Source organism: Acipenser ruthenus, chromosome 6, assembly GCF_902713425.1.
Source record: "Acipenser ruthenus chromosome 6, fAciRut3.2 maternal haplotype, whole genome shotgun sequence".
Lineage (NCBI taxonomy): Eukaryota > Metazoa > Chordata > Actinopteri > Acipenseriformes > Acipenseridae > Acipenser > Acipenser ruthenus.
The window spans coordinates 54,793,646-54,811,304 of NC_081194.1; the positions used below are offsets into that span (position 1 = coordinate 54,793,646).

Genomic DNA, 17,659 nt, shown 5'->3' on the forward strand with positions numbered 1-17,659 from the left:
AATATGAGCTCCAAATTAGGCACCTGGACCAAGGGAGTAATGGAAGCCTCATCTGGCAGAAAATGGGCCAGGCCTAGCTTGTCTACATCACGCACCCTATATAGGGCGTCCAAAGAACGGGAAACAGCACAAGCCGTTGCCCAATGGTCCCAGGAAGACTGGATTTCATATTAAAAAGAAAAACAGGTGAACTGGGGGAGGGGGGGAGGGGGGGTCAAAAAGTGATTGCCTTGTTTCCCCTGTTGTGGGCCAAGTTACTTGCAAGGTTGCAGTGGCCCTCTTGATTAGCGGTATGAGCTCTGCCAAAAGGGAGAGCTTAACAGCAGGGGATGTGTCGTCCGACTGTGCTCACCTTCTCAGAGGCGGCGATAGCAATCTGTGCTTGCAGCCCCATGGGGCCCCCAAGAGGTCAGGTGGAGCAGGTGGCGCCCAACATTCCCGCAGTAATTCAGCAAGAACAGGTGGGAAACAGCTGCCCAGATCTTAAGCTACGATTGACCAGTGCCTCCTTGGCATGCTCTTGCCCCAGGCAGGAAAAGCAAATATTCTTAAGTCAGTTTATTTTTCAGGACATTTTTTTCTGTAATAAATTAAAATATCACAGAAACAGCTGGCTGAATTTCAATATTTCTGTTTATAGCTATGTGAGGTCTTCTTAGGTTATTCAACTGGATTCTGCAGGTGATCATTTCTTCTAATATAAGCACAGTCAGGTGTGCACCATCGATTTCTACTGCAGTAAGACAGAATTTATCATTATAGAAATTACTTTTCTGTATAAAGGAACCTGTGACCTGAGGAATTGGGTCACCAGCAAGTTTGGTATGTTATGTTGTAGCCAAAATATTCCTGTGCTCTACGCTAAGTAAAACAAGAACTAATTTGCCATGGCGAGTCAGTGGTTTTATGATCGTTAGTCATATGCAACAAAAGGAATGGAAAGAAAGAGTTTGGTGGATCAGGTGTTCAGCTGAGCGATTCTGCTCAACCTAAATTACTGTACAACTATAAATTTCTGCTTGTGTAGAGGACATGATACTGTCATCTTTTCTGTGATGGTGGGTTGCCTTATTCAGTTCATCACTGGCAGAGTGAACTGCCCATGTTCTGATGGCATTTCTTCTGTATTTGGGTCAGGAGTTCCTGGAAATGTCTTAGATTTTAACCAACTGAGAAGCATTTTTATTTGCCAGACATGACTACTAATTCTAGTACTGTATTGGTAGTATTCCAAGCAGCAGACCACGTTGTGCCACAGATCGAAGAAACAGTATTATGGCAACTGACGCACTGCACCAGTTTGCTTACCTGACCTAGAAAAGCACATGACAAAAAATAGTACTACAGAGACGCAGAAGATCAAATTCGCTGTTCCTTCTACAATCTACAATGTATAATAAACACATTTTTGTAAATTAAAAAATGATGCACATTTTGCAGAACAGTTCATGGTTTTCTAACAAACACAAAACCTCTGCACTACTAAGAATAAGAGTTCCCTTTCAATTCGAAAACAACCACCAACAATACTTTTGGGATATGCCTGACACAGGTCAGGTATTCACTGAGCATTTTATGTCAGAGCTGCCGACAGGCCCCTCCAGGAAGTGACATCCTCGGTGCCTCCTCCCGAGGGAACAAATAGTCACTCCACGGAGCTCATTTCCTCTTTTGCTTCTCACCGCGGTAAGGTAAGGTACTAACATGTCCAGTTGCTGTGATTGAGTCTGTATGAAAGAGCTCTCACTCGAGTTTACTGGAGTTCCCCTGCTTTATTTTTAAGAAAATATTGCTGGAAGTTGGCTTGGTGCGTCAGCGCATTGGTGCCTCAGCGCTCCACCGGTTAACGCCCCCCCGGTGCTTCGCACCCTCGGGCCTCAGAGCCTCTGACCGCCGATACCTTTGGTACCCTTGATGCTTCGGCGCCCTCGATGCTCTACTGTAGGCGCCCTTTGTGCTTCGACGCCCTCGGGACCTCAGAGCCTCGACGCTCCAGCATTAGGTTTGCCTATGAGGAGATTCTCTGTTTTGCTGTCCTAGTTACAGATTAATGTGGTGTGATCAAAACTATCGGCTGCTTGTTAATGAGTGTCAAATCTAAAATAAATGGTGGTATTTTGTAGACTGGGGACATCTGCAAAAAAGTCAAAGTATTTTATTTAAATCATTTTTTTAAATACATGAGTGCAGTAGTAGAAGCTGCATTGTTATTAATGATAACCTAATTGTGTAGTCCTTTTCCTCACTCACAATGTCTGTTTTTGATGCAGATTCTACGCAAAAGGCTTGTCACAGAGCTTAAGCAGATCTAAAACACATTATGTGCTATTAGTATTTAATCATTAAATAACAGTTGCAGTTAGATTAAAGTATTCACACCAGCTTGGGACACAGATATTTAGGTGAGCTATTATTGTTCACTGCTTTGCAAACCAGCTGGCTACTCAAGTAGTAAATTCCTACAACAATTCTTAAAAAAACAAAAAACAATTAAGGTAATGTAGCTAGCATCATTTGAGTCTATTTCCACACTAACCTTTGTAATCTGTCGCAGCGAAGAAGCACTCAGATGTACTGACAGAGCGATGCATAACAATTTTTTCAAGTAAATCAGCCAGAACTGAAATGAGGAAATGGAACACAAAAAGACTGTATGAGCACAAAGAAAGCTTGCAGTGATAAATGCATCCAGAAACACAACACATAATAGTAATCAACAATATTCTTTGGCCATTCATAACCAAAGAAGGCACGATACAAGCATGTTTTGCATTTCAATACATTTAATTAAACAGCATTGCTCCTTAGCTATCCTTACAACAACAACATTTTTGAAAGATCATATCATGAGTAGCTATCCATTAAAAAAAAAAAAAAAAAAAAAAACAGAAACAAAAAAACACTAATTTACAATTTGCATGTTTGAAGTGAAGACAATAGTTCTTGATGACTAGTGAAATGTGTGTAAATGAAACATGGCACATTGCAGGATCTCTTGTGACAGAAACATTAATCTTTTATAAGACCCAAACTGTATGCATTGAACTCATTATTTGGACTAATAGGATTCATTGTAATATAGAACAAAAAAATCAGGTGTTTTTTACCACGTGTAAAAGAGCAATGCTGTTTAAAAAGTAAAAACCATCATCCTGTCACTGCCCTTTAGTACCGGAAGACACCTGATCTTGAATTAATGGTCTGTACACATCCATATACTTTTTATATACAATAGATGCTGGTTATTAGCAACCCTGATAAAGACAGATTTCGGTTATTAACAACATTTTCCCAGGAACCAATCCCATCCCATAGACTCTAATGTTAATGGAATTCTGATATTAGCAACTGCACAGCGCTTATTGACAACTTTATTACTAGTTGCCAGTGCTACAGAGTGCACTTATATCATTTATGCGCATACTACATGCAGCTTTTATAACACACTGACTTGGCAACTGCATATTTCTGGCAGACTGAGGCAGAATCATGAATTTGAAACTGGCTACGAAGTTGCACGCATGGGTTTAAGTGGTCAATGATCATTTTGACTGAAACTCCTGGGGCAAAACCAAAACCAAAACCAAAACCAAATTTAAGACCTTTTTAAGACTTTTTAGACCAATCTTTAGAAAATGTAAGACCCATTTTCACAGCAAATGTACCAAATGTAAATACTAAAATTGTAACTAGTTCAAATACAATTATTTATTCAAGCTGTACAAACTGTAAAAGAATCAAACCTTTTGATGCTTGTACAATACGTACAGTACCAATGCAGTGATAATAATAGTTGATGACAAGGGAGTTATTGTTCAATCTTTCTTTAATCAATAGAGCAGTTCATTCCAGCTAATCAAACGGAACACAATTATATATTTATGACATTTTAAATTACATTAAGAGCTGTCAAAGCTGAAAAAGACAGAAAAAATCAAAAAAAAAAATAAACACCACCACTGCACTCCCATTTGACCCATGTTCTGACAAGTCTTTCCAGCACACACTGCTTAGCTAATGTTGTTTTCCAGTAGAATGATGTCTTTCACCAACATGCCACATAGTTTAGTAAGCATTTTATATATATATATATATATATATATATATATATATATATATATATATAGTATCTAAAAAAACTACAAATGACACAACAAAAGTACAAAGGGATAATATGTTCCTTTTTTGCAGGAGATGAAATGGTTGGTTGTAAACGGACGTGTTTTATTTTTGCGTGGAGCAAAGTGATTTTCACATAGCAACCGGTAGCCGCTGAAAACAAACCGTTGTCAAGCTGTGTAACATACGAGCGGTGGACATGGCTAATTATGCTGACAACCTACGTGACCAAAAAAATAATAGATACAAACTAAAATTAGATGTTGTAAGTTTAAAGCAATGCCCATACAACCTGCTGGCCGATTTCTGGATAATAATAATAATAATAATAATAATAATAATAATAATAGCTAGGTCTTAACCCCCAAAAATAGAATGTCTTAATTTTATGAAATCTTACAATATTTGTTAAAGTCATACAGTAAACTAATCATACATCTATCTATCTATCTATATCTATATATCTATATATATATCTATATATATATATATATATCTATATATATATATATATATATATATATATATATATATATATATATATATCTATATCTATATATCTATATATCTATATATATATATATATATATATATATATATATATTTATCTATATCTATCTATCTATCTATATCTATCTATCTATCTATATGTTAGGTTAATTTTACTGGAGCAATGTCGGCAAAGTAAAGTCTTGCTCAAGGGTACAGCAGCTGTGTCTCACGGGGGATTGTTAGTGTTCATTTGTTGTTCAGTTTTTAATTTGTAATGCTCTTTATTGTGTGCCCTGCCTGTGGGTGTTTCTGACTGCATGATAACCCTAGTGTGTCCAGCTTCGGCACCGCACCCTGAGAGGGTTGGCTGGCGATAGTAGGTTAGCGCTATTAGCGTTGTTTTGGGCCGAGTGTTTTACCGTATTATTTTCTTTCATTTGGGTATGTACCTGTTAAGCTAGGAACATGGGCGATTTCGTATGGTTTCACGGACCGTGAATCTTGCACTACCTAATGTTAATGTAGGCAAACTAGTATGTAGTGCAAAAAAAGGCATTGAGTAAATTAATGCATAATGCTCTTATTACTAAAATTAATCTTCGCACTACTAACGTGTTACAATATTATGCTTATTATTTTTTTGGTACAAGTTATAATTGTGTATTATTGTAATGTATACTGTAAGTATAACTATGTTTACCATGAATAAAATGTTCACAGCAAATGGTTCTTGAGTCTGGTGGACTCCATTTAGACCCATCATCATGCTGCCGATGTATAGCAGAAAGCCACTTATCCCTTCTATCTGGGCTTAAACGCCTCTTCGGAAGTTAAAAAAAAAATGACAGCCGCTTGTCTTTCATGTAGTCGTGGTTGCGGCATCCAACAACCACACAACTCTTCGGCATTGTATTAAAAATAGGTGGTAACAACTCTTCAATTAATAAAGGAAACAGCTTCTGTCTTGGCTTGTTTTCAGTGGCTCCGTTGCTATGCGGTTACTATGTGCGTGCAACCAAATTGCCCGGATGTCCGCCCAAACCTATACAAAATACATTTTCAAGGATGGGAGGACATAATTGAGTGACATTTTGTGAGAAATAAATAGACAGGAAAATTATAATGATGCATAGTTAGGGCGATCTTATTTTCTTCAACGAAAATAATTTTCAGCATTTTCACCAAACTTTTTCTGAACTGTTTTGTTGTTCTATGGCTATTTTATTTGTACAAAGTTATCACAGAAAAAGACAGTACAGCCCATGTCTCTCTGAGTCTGAGGAGGGACTTTGGTTACATACCTGTAAAGTTTCCTGCAGCACTCTTCTAACAAGCTGCTTTCAAACACAGTCACTGAAAACTTACAACGTTATTTTCTTGATAGGTTATCCAGCAATACTATCTTATTGACAGAAGTTGTTTATAAAAAATCCTTTTATATTTATTTAAATATCAGAAACTAACCTTAATTCTTAACAAGAGAGAGATATTAACGGACTGCATGGAAAACCATATCACTTCACAGCGCAAGCACCGCCTCCTTCTCTGTTTTGTTTGGCTGTCAGCAACTTCACTTTCAAATGTGATTTGCTAAAAAAAACTTGAATGACAGCATATATTCAATAATAGACCACTCTAAATTAGCAGTTGTGTTGCTTATTGTGGTGACATTTTTTCAAGTTTCTTCTTGTTTTAGTCAACATTGTCTATTTATTAAAGGTACAGCTGCCTGTCGCAGATTCATACCACCGGTACAGACCCACATTTTGCTGAACAGCGACGTTGGCATTCAAAGTGTTAAATAGAAAAAATAAATGCAAGACCTTTTTAAGACCTTCAGCTGCAAATCTTTTTAAGACCTTGGAAAGGACTTTTTAAGGCTCCACGGGAACCCTGTGGATCAACCTGATAAATCTCACATGAGGCTAGTTAACAAACAAAGTTTTTGAAATGTTACTGATCAAACCTTTTACAAGTATGCCCAATTCACATATTAATTTTATAAAACCTCAGCTGCAAAAATCATATACAATTTCTGCTTAAATACAGGATTCATAAAGTTTTTCTGAGTTTGACATCATTTTCTATGTTGACAACTAATAACCAACTGTAAAAAATAAAGTTTTTGCATTAACAGTTTATTTAACTGTATAATAACAAAATTCTAAATTATACTCACTTTTATAGATCAGCTCTGGACCAGTAAATTTTCATATTATTATTATTTATTTCTTAGCAGACGCCCTTAGCCAGGGCGACTTACAATTGTTACAAGATGTCACATTATACATTATTTTACATTATACAGATATCACATTATTTTTTACATACAATTACCCATTTATACAGTTGGGTTTTTACTGGAGCAATTTAGGTAAAGTACCTTGCTCAAGGGTACAACAGCAGTGTCCCCCACTGGGGATTGAACCCACAACCCTCTGGTCAAGAGTCCAGAGCCCTAACCACTACTCCACACTGCTGCCCATATTCAGTAACACGTCAGTTTTGGTATCTATAGGCGAGTGTTTCAGTCTAAAAGCAGTACAACAATTCAGTGTTTTAATCAAGGAGGCTGTGTGGTCCAGTGGTTAAAGAAAAGGGCTTTTAACCCGATCCACCTCAGCCACTGACTCATTGTGTGACCCTGAGCAAGTCACTTAACCTCCTTGTGCTCCGTCTTTCCGGTGAGACGTAATTGAAAGTGACTCTGTAGCTGATGCATAGTTCACACACCTTAGTCTCTGTAAGTCGCCTTGGATAAAGGCGTCTGCTAAATAAACAAATAAATAAATAATCAATGTCAGAAGCAATGGTCAAAGAATTTTGTGTCTCAATCATAGGCGCTTAACTTTGTTAAACAGTAGGGAGGAACTGAAGGACTAACTGCTGAGCGTACAGAAGCAAATGTTTATTTATTTATTTATTTATTTTTTTACAATTAAGAAGCTCTAAGAAACCAAGCAAACCTTGCTGTTGTGAAGTTACGGTTTCAGTAATTGCAAACCTACAAAATTGGGCAGATGTTTCAGCATAAAATGTATAATATGTACTTACTGAGCACTCATTAAATACAAATACATGCAAGTCTCTGCACAGTGCTACACCTAGTATTCCCACATGTAGTTTTAAAGGAAAGTGTTAAACAAAGAAAAGCTAGTACTGTTCTTTAGAAGGTAATTATTCCCCAAGTAAGGCAGTTCAAAATACTTGCTATGTCAAAAGCACTGTTTTACTATATAAAAAAAAAAGACTTCACTCTGAAGCAAATGCAAAGACTTTTTTTTTTTTTTTACTGAAATAAACAATTTCAACAGTATAAACTTAGTTGCAGGAAAATGGTCTTACTGCTCTAAGAAATTGTGTCTTTGCCTTTGTGCTTGCTTCTAAATATGGTTATAACATGGTTATAATATTGAGTTAGAGGGCAAAACAATAATGTAAAACAATAATGTAACTGCTGCTAGTGCAACAACTAATTTCTTGCTAGTTTTAAAATATGTATATTTTTTACTTTAATATTCAGATAAGTTTTACACTTGCTTCGGATCGTGTACATTATTTATCTTTAACCTGGGCTGACAGTCCACAGAATGACAGGAAGAGTATAAGCAAACAGTTTAATTACTTTACGATTTAGGTGCGTGTATTCAAAGTAAGATTAAACTATTGTCATTATTTATAAACAAATAAGCTTACTTGACTTAAAAAACCTATTAAACAAATTCCTACTTGGTTTGCTTGAATGAATAGTACACAACAAGCTTCAATATGAAAGCTGAAAATTAATTTTAATAAAGGAAAACGTTTTTAATGAAAAAAAAAAACATTTCTAAAGTAAAAACGGGATTCTGTTATTTTGCAATACCACGGTTTCAGATTATTACTAGTGCTTAATAGCAGTAACATTTTATTTAGAGTTGCTGTTGAACTTAAACCCGTTCATGGCCCTGCAGCAACATGAACCTACTAACGTCCTTATTTAAAAGAAAATACACAAATAACCATCTGAATATAATTTAATTACTAGAGAACAAAACAAACTAAAACTAACAAATGACCTAGCCTATATTTAATTAATTATTTTTTGTAGTATCCAAACTGCACAGCATCTTCTGTTGCAGTCACACCGCTGCTAACATTAGCCGTTGTAAATAGTGTAAGGCGGACTGTGGTGGGTCAAACCAATGTTTGTGTAGGATCCATTTTATTGTAGGTATTTATTTATTTATTTTTAATGTTGGACTTATGGGGTCAATTGCAGCGTATCCATGACGTAGTCCACATCAAGTGGACTAAAAAGCGGTCCAGCAAATCCTGCAGATCTGTATTAAGTTAGTCCTGATTGCAAGTGGAACAAGTTAGCAAGACAATGAGGACTAACCAATATTAAGCCTCTACAAGTGCAGATGGAAATATACAATTTAAGGTGTAAAGACAAACTCAGACATCTTGTACATCGACATTACGAACATTTGATTAAAAACACTGAGGATATTGAAAGCACCGGCAAAAAAGTCAGAAATCTGAAAAAAAAAACATTAATACATAGGCCTATTAATGATAAAAGCGTTTTTATTAGGCTATATTAGGCGTGACTCAGGCAAACACATTTCAAATACATATTCACAGGGGCTCCCGAGTGGCACATCAGGTAAAAGCGCTCCGCGTGGAGTGCAGGATGCTCTCTATAGCCTGGACGTCGCCGGTTCGAGTCCAGGCTATTCCACAGCCAACCGTGGGCTGGAGCTCCCAGGTGGCGGCGCACAATTGGCCGAGCGTCGCCTGGGGGGAGGGAGGGTTAGGTCGGCCAGGGTGTCCTCGGCTCACCGCGCACCAGCCACCCCTGTAGTCTGGCCGGGCGCCTGCGGGCTTGCCTGTAAACTGCCCGAGAGCTGCGTTGTCCTTCGACGCTGTAGCTCTTGGGTGGCTGCATGGTGAGTCCGCAGTGTGAAAAAAAGCGGTCGGCTGACGGCACACGCTTCGGAGGACAGCGTGTGTTTGTCTTCACCCTCCCGATTCAGCACAGGGGTGGTAGTGGTGAGCTGAGCTTAAAAAAATAATTGGCAATTCCAAATTGGGAGAAAATAATAAAAATAATTGGCAACAACTAAATTTATAAAAATAAATAAATAAATAAATAAATAAAAGAATATTCATAATCTATAATCAATAGGTCTAATTGTACTTGTCTTTTTGTGCACATTCCACACTAGCATTAAGTTATAAATTTGTTTTTTATATAATACTAATTGTACATGTGATGGTTTCAGTCAGTTAAATTGAATGCATCAAATGTGCATTTTTTTTTTTTTTTAATTATTAGTATTTAAATATAGGAGTATCTTATTGTGTGGCACTTTATTACAGTTTTTGCAACATTTTTATGAATGAAACAAAACCAGTCTTCAGAATATTTTGTTCCTCAACCATAATAAATGAGAAAAAAGGTGCTGCATATTTAAATTATAGGCTACGTTCTCAGTCTACCTAGAAAATGTATAATTGCTTAATATTGTGTATCAACGATACAAGGTAATGATATAACGTGCATAGTGCAGTTGTCAACTATAATAATTTTAAATTTTTGTATTCTGTTATATTTTAGTGATGCCTTTCATTTCAGACATTGGGTTATGCGAATCTACAGTACCTTGTACTGAACATGAAGCGCTTCATGTGACTCGGCATAGGCGAGCGAACCTTACTGAACAAAATGCTTCAAAAGGCTTCACTTTTCATTTTAATAATTTTCAGACATTATTTCAGAGAATAATGGAGCTGTCTTTGTTTTAAAATGTGCTGTGTAAACGTAGGACGAGCAAGCATACTAAGTTAGTCTTATACTTCATAGCACTACGTTAGTCCACCTGAACAGACTCGTCTCACGTCCGATTTGGTGCGCTGCAATCAAGATCTTGTTTAGTCTGATTTAGCGGATGATCCACCTGTGGTGATTAATCGCCTGGTATGCTGCAATCAGGATTAACAAGTGTACTAACTTTAGTCCAAGCAAGAGGATTAAACCTGCTTAATCCACTAGTTAGAGACACCAAGTGGACTAACTTTGGTACGCTGCAATCGATCCATGGCATCTTATGAATGACTTTCCTTTTATATTTACATTTTAAACCGTTTATAGGCAAAACCATAACAAAACAGAATAATAGTGTGTTTGCACAGAGTTTGCCTCCCCTGTGCTCTATGGTTAGGTGCCTAAGGTCTCAATCAAGTTACAGTTCAACAGGAGATAAATATACTAAAAGGTCACAAGTCATCAAGTACGTGTGAAAACATTACAGTTTTCTACCCGCGCCCCCCCCCCCCCCAAGATTTTTTTGGCATTGGGACCTGGGAAAGGCCATTTTGACTGAATTCCGTCTACAGACAGCACACTTTCACCCATCTGTACGCAAAATTGAGATGGATTTACATTGTAAAAAGCTGACACCGTTGGACAATTTCTTATTTTAAATTGTGTTCTTTAGAATTCAATTTTTAACACTAACATTTAAAACATGTATTCCAGTGCCACATTTTGTTGTTCCATAGAAATACATTTTGAAACAGGCTTTTAGATTATTGGCAACTTTCGGTTAATGACAACTTTTTTGGCTGGGAACTGAGAGGTTGTTAATAAGTGGCATCTACTGTACATATATATATATATATATATATATATATATATATATATATATATATATATATATATATATATATAAATTATTTTTTTTTTAATACCAGGTGCAGTGAAACCAAAGCAGATTTGACTATGATATGTTTTACTCTTAAAAAAACATCTTACTGACCTGTTAAATGGTTAACTACAGTGACCCATTCCAACAATAAATGTAAGTACAGGATAATTAAACTGGAGAGATTTGTGTGCTAGTCCCCATGTGACACAAAAATGACTAGGCTATAAGCAATTTTTCAAAGGCACTCCATCCCTTACACCTATGCTGACTGCATATGAATCAGATGGCATACTTGAACTAGCCAATCGCTGCCTTACATCAAATACCAATTACTCACATTCTATTCATGTTAATGTAATCCCATTTGATCTTTCAAAACAGCTACTCACCATTCCCTCTGATGGCATCTGGTTTGGTCATCATTGTTTTACAGAATTGCTTTTTGCAGTGCTCTAACCAAACAGTCTGTTTCTCCGAATTCTTTGAAGATGCCAGGAATTTACATATCTCACTGTCTAAAACAAACCAAGCACAACAAATGTTTGTTTACATTCATATTTTCACTGACAGTAGGGGGGCATTCTATAAAGTGTACACCATTAACTCACTGACTTGATATTACTCTTGGTTTTGGGCCGGGATAAATACTCATGGATGACGTAGAGGGTTTCCCGTGTTTGTATTAACTTTGAAATGAGCAGCCTGAGGCGATTTATCCCCTCAAATACCTCAGTTACTTATTCAATTTTAGTTACATTTGTGCATATCAGCAAATAAGAAGCTAGCAGCCAAATAAGAAGCCAACTGTCACATTACCTGTTTTTGTTTGTTTGTTTGTTTGTTTTAATTTTGTAATTTTCCAAAGTAGCCTATAGTTTGACACATTTGGGGCTACTCTGGAGAATAATTCAAATTGGTCTCACTTTGACACAAAGGGATGGTTGGATCTTCTTCAGATCAGTTTGAGGTAATGTGAATTGTGTGCATTGCAATGGGATTGTATTTCAGGTTGGGATCGTAGTACAAACACACACACACACACACACACACACACACTTCTAACATAGGATCCACACTGAATGTTAGGGAGACTTAGTAAGACTTGCTGTCACTCTGTTTTTTACTGGCGGATAGTAGTATTGACCGTGCTGAACCAGGCAGAAAGCTAACTGGTGGAAGTTTACATTATTTTCTAAAGACCAAAGTGGTGGATAGACAGATTCTTAGATCATTACATATTCCACCAAAAGAAACCGTCAGAATAACTAACAAGCCGCAGCTTTAGAAAATACTGACTTGGTGGAAAAAAGAGGTGCAGCGGATCTCTTTTGAAAACAACCCCCTAAAAGTCTAAAAATGCCTAAAAAACATCAAGCTTCCCCATTTAAATTTTTTTTTGGAGCACAATAGTTCTGTTTTTTACCGAGATACCCTGCCTTGAGGGGTAAATGCTTGGACAAACAACACCTGCCCCTAAAATGTACTTCTGAATGGATAATGCATACGGACATGACAGCCATTCAAAAATAGGTAATTTTACCAACCTGCTCTCACATCAAATAATGCAGAGACAATGCAGGGTCCGACAAGGGCAGGCATAACTAAATATATTAAAAGTTGTAAAAGGGGAGGAAGCTTCTCAACCCCCCATAATGTGTATGCTGTTTTTTGTTTTTTTTTATATATAGATACCTTGTTTAGAAGCCGACTTCTTTGGCACCTCTATAATGTAACTCTTTGGCAATGGGTATGATGAAAACATTGGCCATGGATATGGATCAATGCCCTAGAAGGAAAAACGCAATTAGAAAATGACAACACAGGTGAATATACAGCACCTTTTTTTTATTTTTCACTCTATTACTAAGCTTATGCATTATTGATTTTACTAGGCCTCTTAGCTACTGCTGTCAATTGTATTGCTCACCCATCAAAATGATATCCAATATTACAACCTAATAGAACACTCTCCTATAATAATAAAATACAATTGACAAATGTGTAATATTTGTTCTGAAATGTAAAAAAAAAAAAAAAAAAAAGTATTTTCTGGCAGCAATTTCCTTTTTATCTATTTAATGAGTAGAGGTAGATGAGGTTAGTACTTAGGAACCTGACAAAACACGATAACCAAATGAAAATAAGTGGAGAGGAAAACACCTGCCTTGAACAAATAGGTTTCTAGTTAAATTCTTTTGAAACCTCACAGTTATACCACAGTGACAAGAAACTGTACTACACAATTGCATAAGGGCCTTCACTAGTTCACTGTTTTCAATATTTCAATATTTTTTGATTCATGCAAGTTAGATGGCAAAATAAAGAGGGAGAATTGTCTAGTAAATACAATAAATTACATTTATTAAAGACTGACAGATAATCAACTAATCCAGTCTCTGCTACAGCAATAAGCAAAGATGTCACGTGTTTGGATTTGTATGAGCAAGCTGGAAATGTAGATGTTAAACAAGTCCCTCACAGATATGTCCAGTGTTTTGAGACTTTTGCTGCTGACTTGGAGATTTCTAGGTTTCTATTGCACTGTAGCATTGTTCTGTGTGCAATGCGAGAGCCCAGCTGCAAAATACGCTGGGGACCTCCAGCACAGCAGTCAGAACATGTAGATAGCTATCACAGGTAAAGGCAATCACACATTTCAGATATTGTATTAGGAATTGGAAATGCATATGTTGTACATGTATAATTAATCTCTCAAATCTCCAATTACTTCCCATTTAAAAAATTACACTCTCACCTTTTGTAAAGCTCTTGGAGGCAAAAAACGCTCAGATGGTCCTCCCACCAGATTTACTCTCACAAGAATATGATTCCTCTCCACAGACAGACCATCAATGATAAAATCCCTGCAATTATTTTGTACTTGATTAGTACAAATATACTGTATCTGTAGCTAAGTAAGGCTCTACTGTTCATTTATACATAAGATACTTCAATATGTTTAAACAGGAAATAGTGATACATAAAAGTTTTAAAAAAAGAAATGAGAGTGGTGCCGGGATGTAAAATTGAACTCTTTATTTATAAGATAACTGGCACAGTAGCAAAAAGGTTTGAAACCAGTTTCTTGATGTCCCTTCCCCAATCAGTTCCTTATGACTGCAGAATCAAACTGTTTATCTATAAAGCGTACACAGAAATATGCTGATGTGCAGAGCAGTAGTCTTGCTGCAGGGGTACTTCATATAATCGATTGGTATGACAATGGCATATTTTGTCCAAACAAAGTTAATCAAGCGATTAAAAAAAATGAATCTCTATTATTCTTGAGATAAAAAAATGAATCGCGGTTAATCTTGGTTTTAAATCCATACTTAATTCATACAATTACTGCATCCATCTCATTTAAGTTTGTTTTATTACTGATGCTATTATTATTATTATTATTATTATTATTATTATTATTATTATTATTATTATTATCCAAAAAACAACCAAGCATAAAAACCCTGTTTGCCTATTTCTGGATTATGGATCTTATTTGTTGGTCCCTCTTTATAGTTTTATATTTATTTACAATGGAGTCCGTTTATTACTCACTTTACTGTTATTTCATATGATCAGTTTTCTTTACTCAGAAACTGATGTTTTTCATTGCTGTTTAAATAATAATAATAATAATAATAATAATAATAATAATAATAATAATAATTTTAAATTATTTTATTAATAACTTGAAATTGCCTAAATAAAACAAAACAGTTACTGAGTAACGGTTATATCCTCCATAATTTTAAAATAATATTGTTTAAAATAAATGTGGTTATTGAAATAAAACAAAGCTACAATGTTAATGGGTCTGCAGTCGGTAGCTATCCACTTTGCAACAACACTGGTTATAGTATCGTACTTAGCTTGATTGATGGGTTTGCAGCGACTGTGAATTTCTAAAAGAGTACTCTGTCTAGGGGGCTCCCGAGTGGTGTATCCTGTAAATGCACCGCTCGGAGTGCACAAAACACCCTATAGCTTGAAAATCGCTGGTTCGAATCCAAGCTATGCCACTGCTGACCGTGGACGGGAGTTCCCAGGGGGCGGCGCACAATTGGCCAAGTGCTGCCTGGGCGGGCTAGGGGTTAGGTTGGCTGGGGAGTCCTTGCCTCACCTCACACCAGCGACCGCTGGCTACCTGTTGCTGTAACTTGAGGAGAACTGCATGGTCCTCCGACACTAAGTTCTGGATATGGCTACACGGCGGGCTTGCAGAGTGAAAAAAAAGCTGACGGATGACAGCACTCGTTTCGGAGGACACAAGTGCATGTCTTCGTCTCTCCTGAGTTAGTTCGGGGGTTGCAGTGGTGAGCCAGGTTGATTAATAATGGGACATTCCAAATTGGGAGAAAATTGGAAGATTAATAAAAATAATTGTTAAAAAAAAAAAAAAAAAAAAAAAAAAGTGTACTCTGTCGAAACTCATTTGTGTTGGAAAAGCGAGCTTCAGGGTATAATTGCACGACAAATCCACGAGCTTGTCCTGTCCTGCTATTGGCAAGGCTGCATTTTTAACAGCATCTTCTTCAAATGGGTTTCTTATCCAAAGACTACCTGTTGCTGTAACTTAATGCTGCAGCTGGTTCTGTAGGCTTTGCAAGTGTGACAGGATGATGCACCTTAATCTTCAACTCACAGAATTAATTTTCTCTTATGAAATCTGCCATCAGAGAGAAAGTTTCAAAACTGCCATCCTGCACATGTGAACACCAGATATTAAGCTTTTGAATGAATGCTTCGATCTTGTCATTCATAAAAAGAAGGTTCGTATCACGTCCCTGTAGACTTCTGTTGAGTTCACTGAGCCGATCAAACACATCCGCGAGATAAGCAAGTATTGCAAGCCACTGTGAATCTGTGAAAGTCCAGCATAAGGAAATCTTTGTTTCTCCAGAAAAAACACCGCTTCTTATCTCAGCTCCAACAAACGTATCAAAACCTTCCCACGGGAAAGCTATAATTGCCGATGTTCAGAACCCATTTCTTCGCAAACCACGGAAAACAAAATGTGCATTAGTTGGTCGACCTTTGATCAAGTTCATCACTTTCACAGCCTCATCAAGCACCTTGTGAAGATCAGCAGGCATATTCTTAGCAGCTAAAGCTTCAAGATGTACTGAACAATGTCCAAGTAGCATTGCGTGCAACGTGCTAAATTCGAGTCACCAGACCACTGTTCTTTCCCATCATAGCTCTGGCACCATCAGTACATACACCAATACACCTCTCCCAGTCCAGCACAGCATCTTTAACTGCCTCAGAAAAAGTGTCATAAATGCTGTCCCCAGTCCTATTTACAGTAAACATCTGTTTGGGGGACTACTCCAGCTGTCAAGTGACAGCTGAAGAAAAAAAAGAGTGCTAACAAAGACAGATATTTAAAGAAACAGTAAAAGGACTGTAAATTAAACGTGAAGGGAATCAAAAAGGATGGTACAGAGTACGCCATTTAGAGCCATGCTTTCCCCAGTAGCACGACAAAACAATACATCCTCCTGCATGTATCAGTTGCAAATGTATCTTACAAAAGCTAAGAGCTGTGCAGCTCCTGACACATCAGTCGACTCATCGAGTTGGATAGCTAAAAAGTCACTGTTTTTCACTTTCATGTAAAGCTGTTCACAAACGTCAGCACCCATTTTATGAATGCACTGTGCAACCAAATCATTTGAAAGGGGTATAACTTTGAATGTATTTACGGAATCAGACCCCAGCATAACGGTTACTATGTAAGCAGTACATGGTGCTATAAGTGTTTCAGCAATGGAGTGGAGTTTACCGCTTTTTGCTATCCTTAAAAGTCACTATGTAGGACGCATGGAGAGCTTTACTATTCACACTGCTTGTTTGAAAAATGACATCCTGCAGTTTTTTCAGATTCGCTAACTTCTTTTTAAAAAAATCAATTGGTTTGTCCTTCAGGGAAGGATGCTTGGTTTCTAAATGACAGCGCATTTTTGAAGGCTTCATACTTTCATGAGCAAATATTTCACCACAAAGAACACACTGCAGTTGCAGGTTAGTCATGGATCCAGCATATGTAAACCCCAGCTCAATATATTTTCCCTCATACTGCTGACTTTTTGCTTTTGAAACATGACTTCCATGCTCACATTCCTCACTAGCTGGCTTAGAAGCAGGCTTTTTCAAAAAACTACATTACACAATGTACTTTGCTAATACTTAAACTCATCCACAAAAAAGCTCGTCTTTGTAAAAAGGTCACTTAAGTTTATTACGTTTTCATACGAGATTAACTCTTATTTGCTTCACTGATTGACTCCTCTCTTTCATGGTTACCAGAATAAAAATTGGTGAGAAATGTCAAAGAAAGGACCACATAA

The 17,659-nt window shown here is 36.9% G+C and overlaps 1 protein-coding gene across 3 annotated transcripts in view; it reads right to left on the reverse strand.

Annotated features, from left to right (window-relative positions):
• The window catches only part of tbc1d32 (TBC1 domain family, member 32), a 78,344-nt gene that overhangs the window by 18,078 nt on the left and 42,607 nt on the right, over positions 1 to 17,659 (reverse strand). For 2 of the 3 annotated variants that reach the window (XM_059025538.1, XM_034019172.3), the window contains exons 25-28: positions 14,062 to 14,170; positions 12,999 to 13,092; positions 11,696 to 11,821; positions 2,537 to 2,620 (exon numbers count right to left, since the gene is read on the reverse strand). In XM_059025538.1, the coding sequence (XP_058881521.1) occupies positions 2,537 to 2,620; positions 11,696 to 11,821; positions 12,999 to 13,092; positions 14,062 to 14,170 (413 nt within the window). The remainder of the gene's footprint in view (positions 1 to 2,536; positions 2,621 to 11,695; positions 11,822 to 12,998; positions 13,093 to 14,061; positions 14,171 to 17,659) is intronic. The other variant, XM_059025539.1, reaches the window with a different exon arrangement.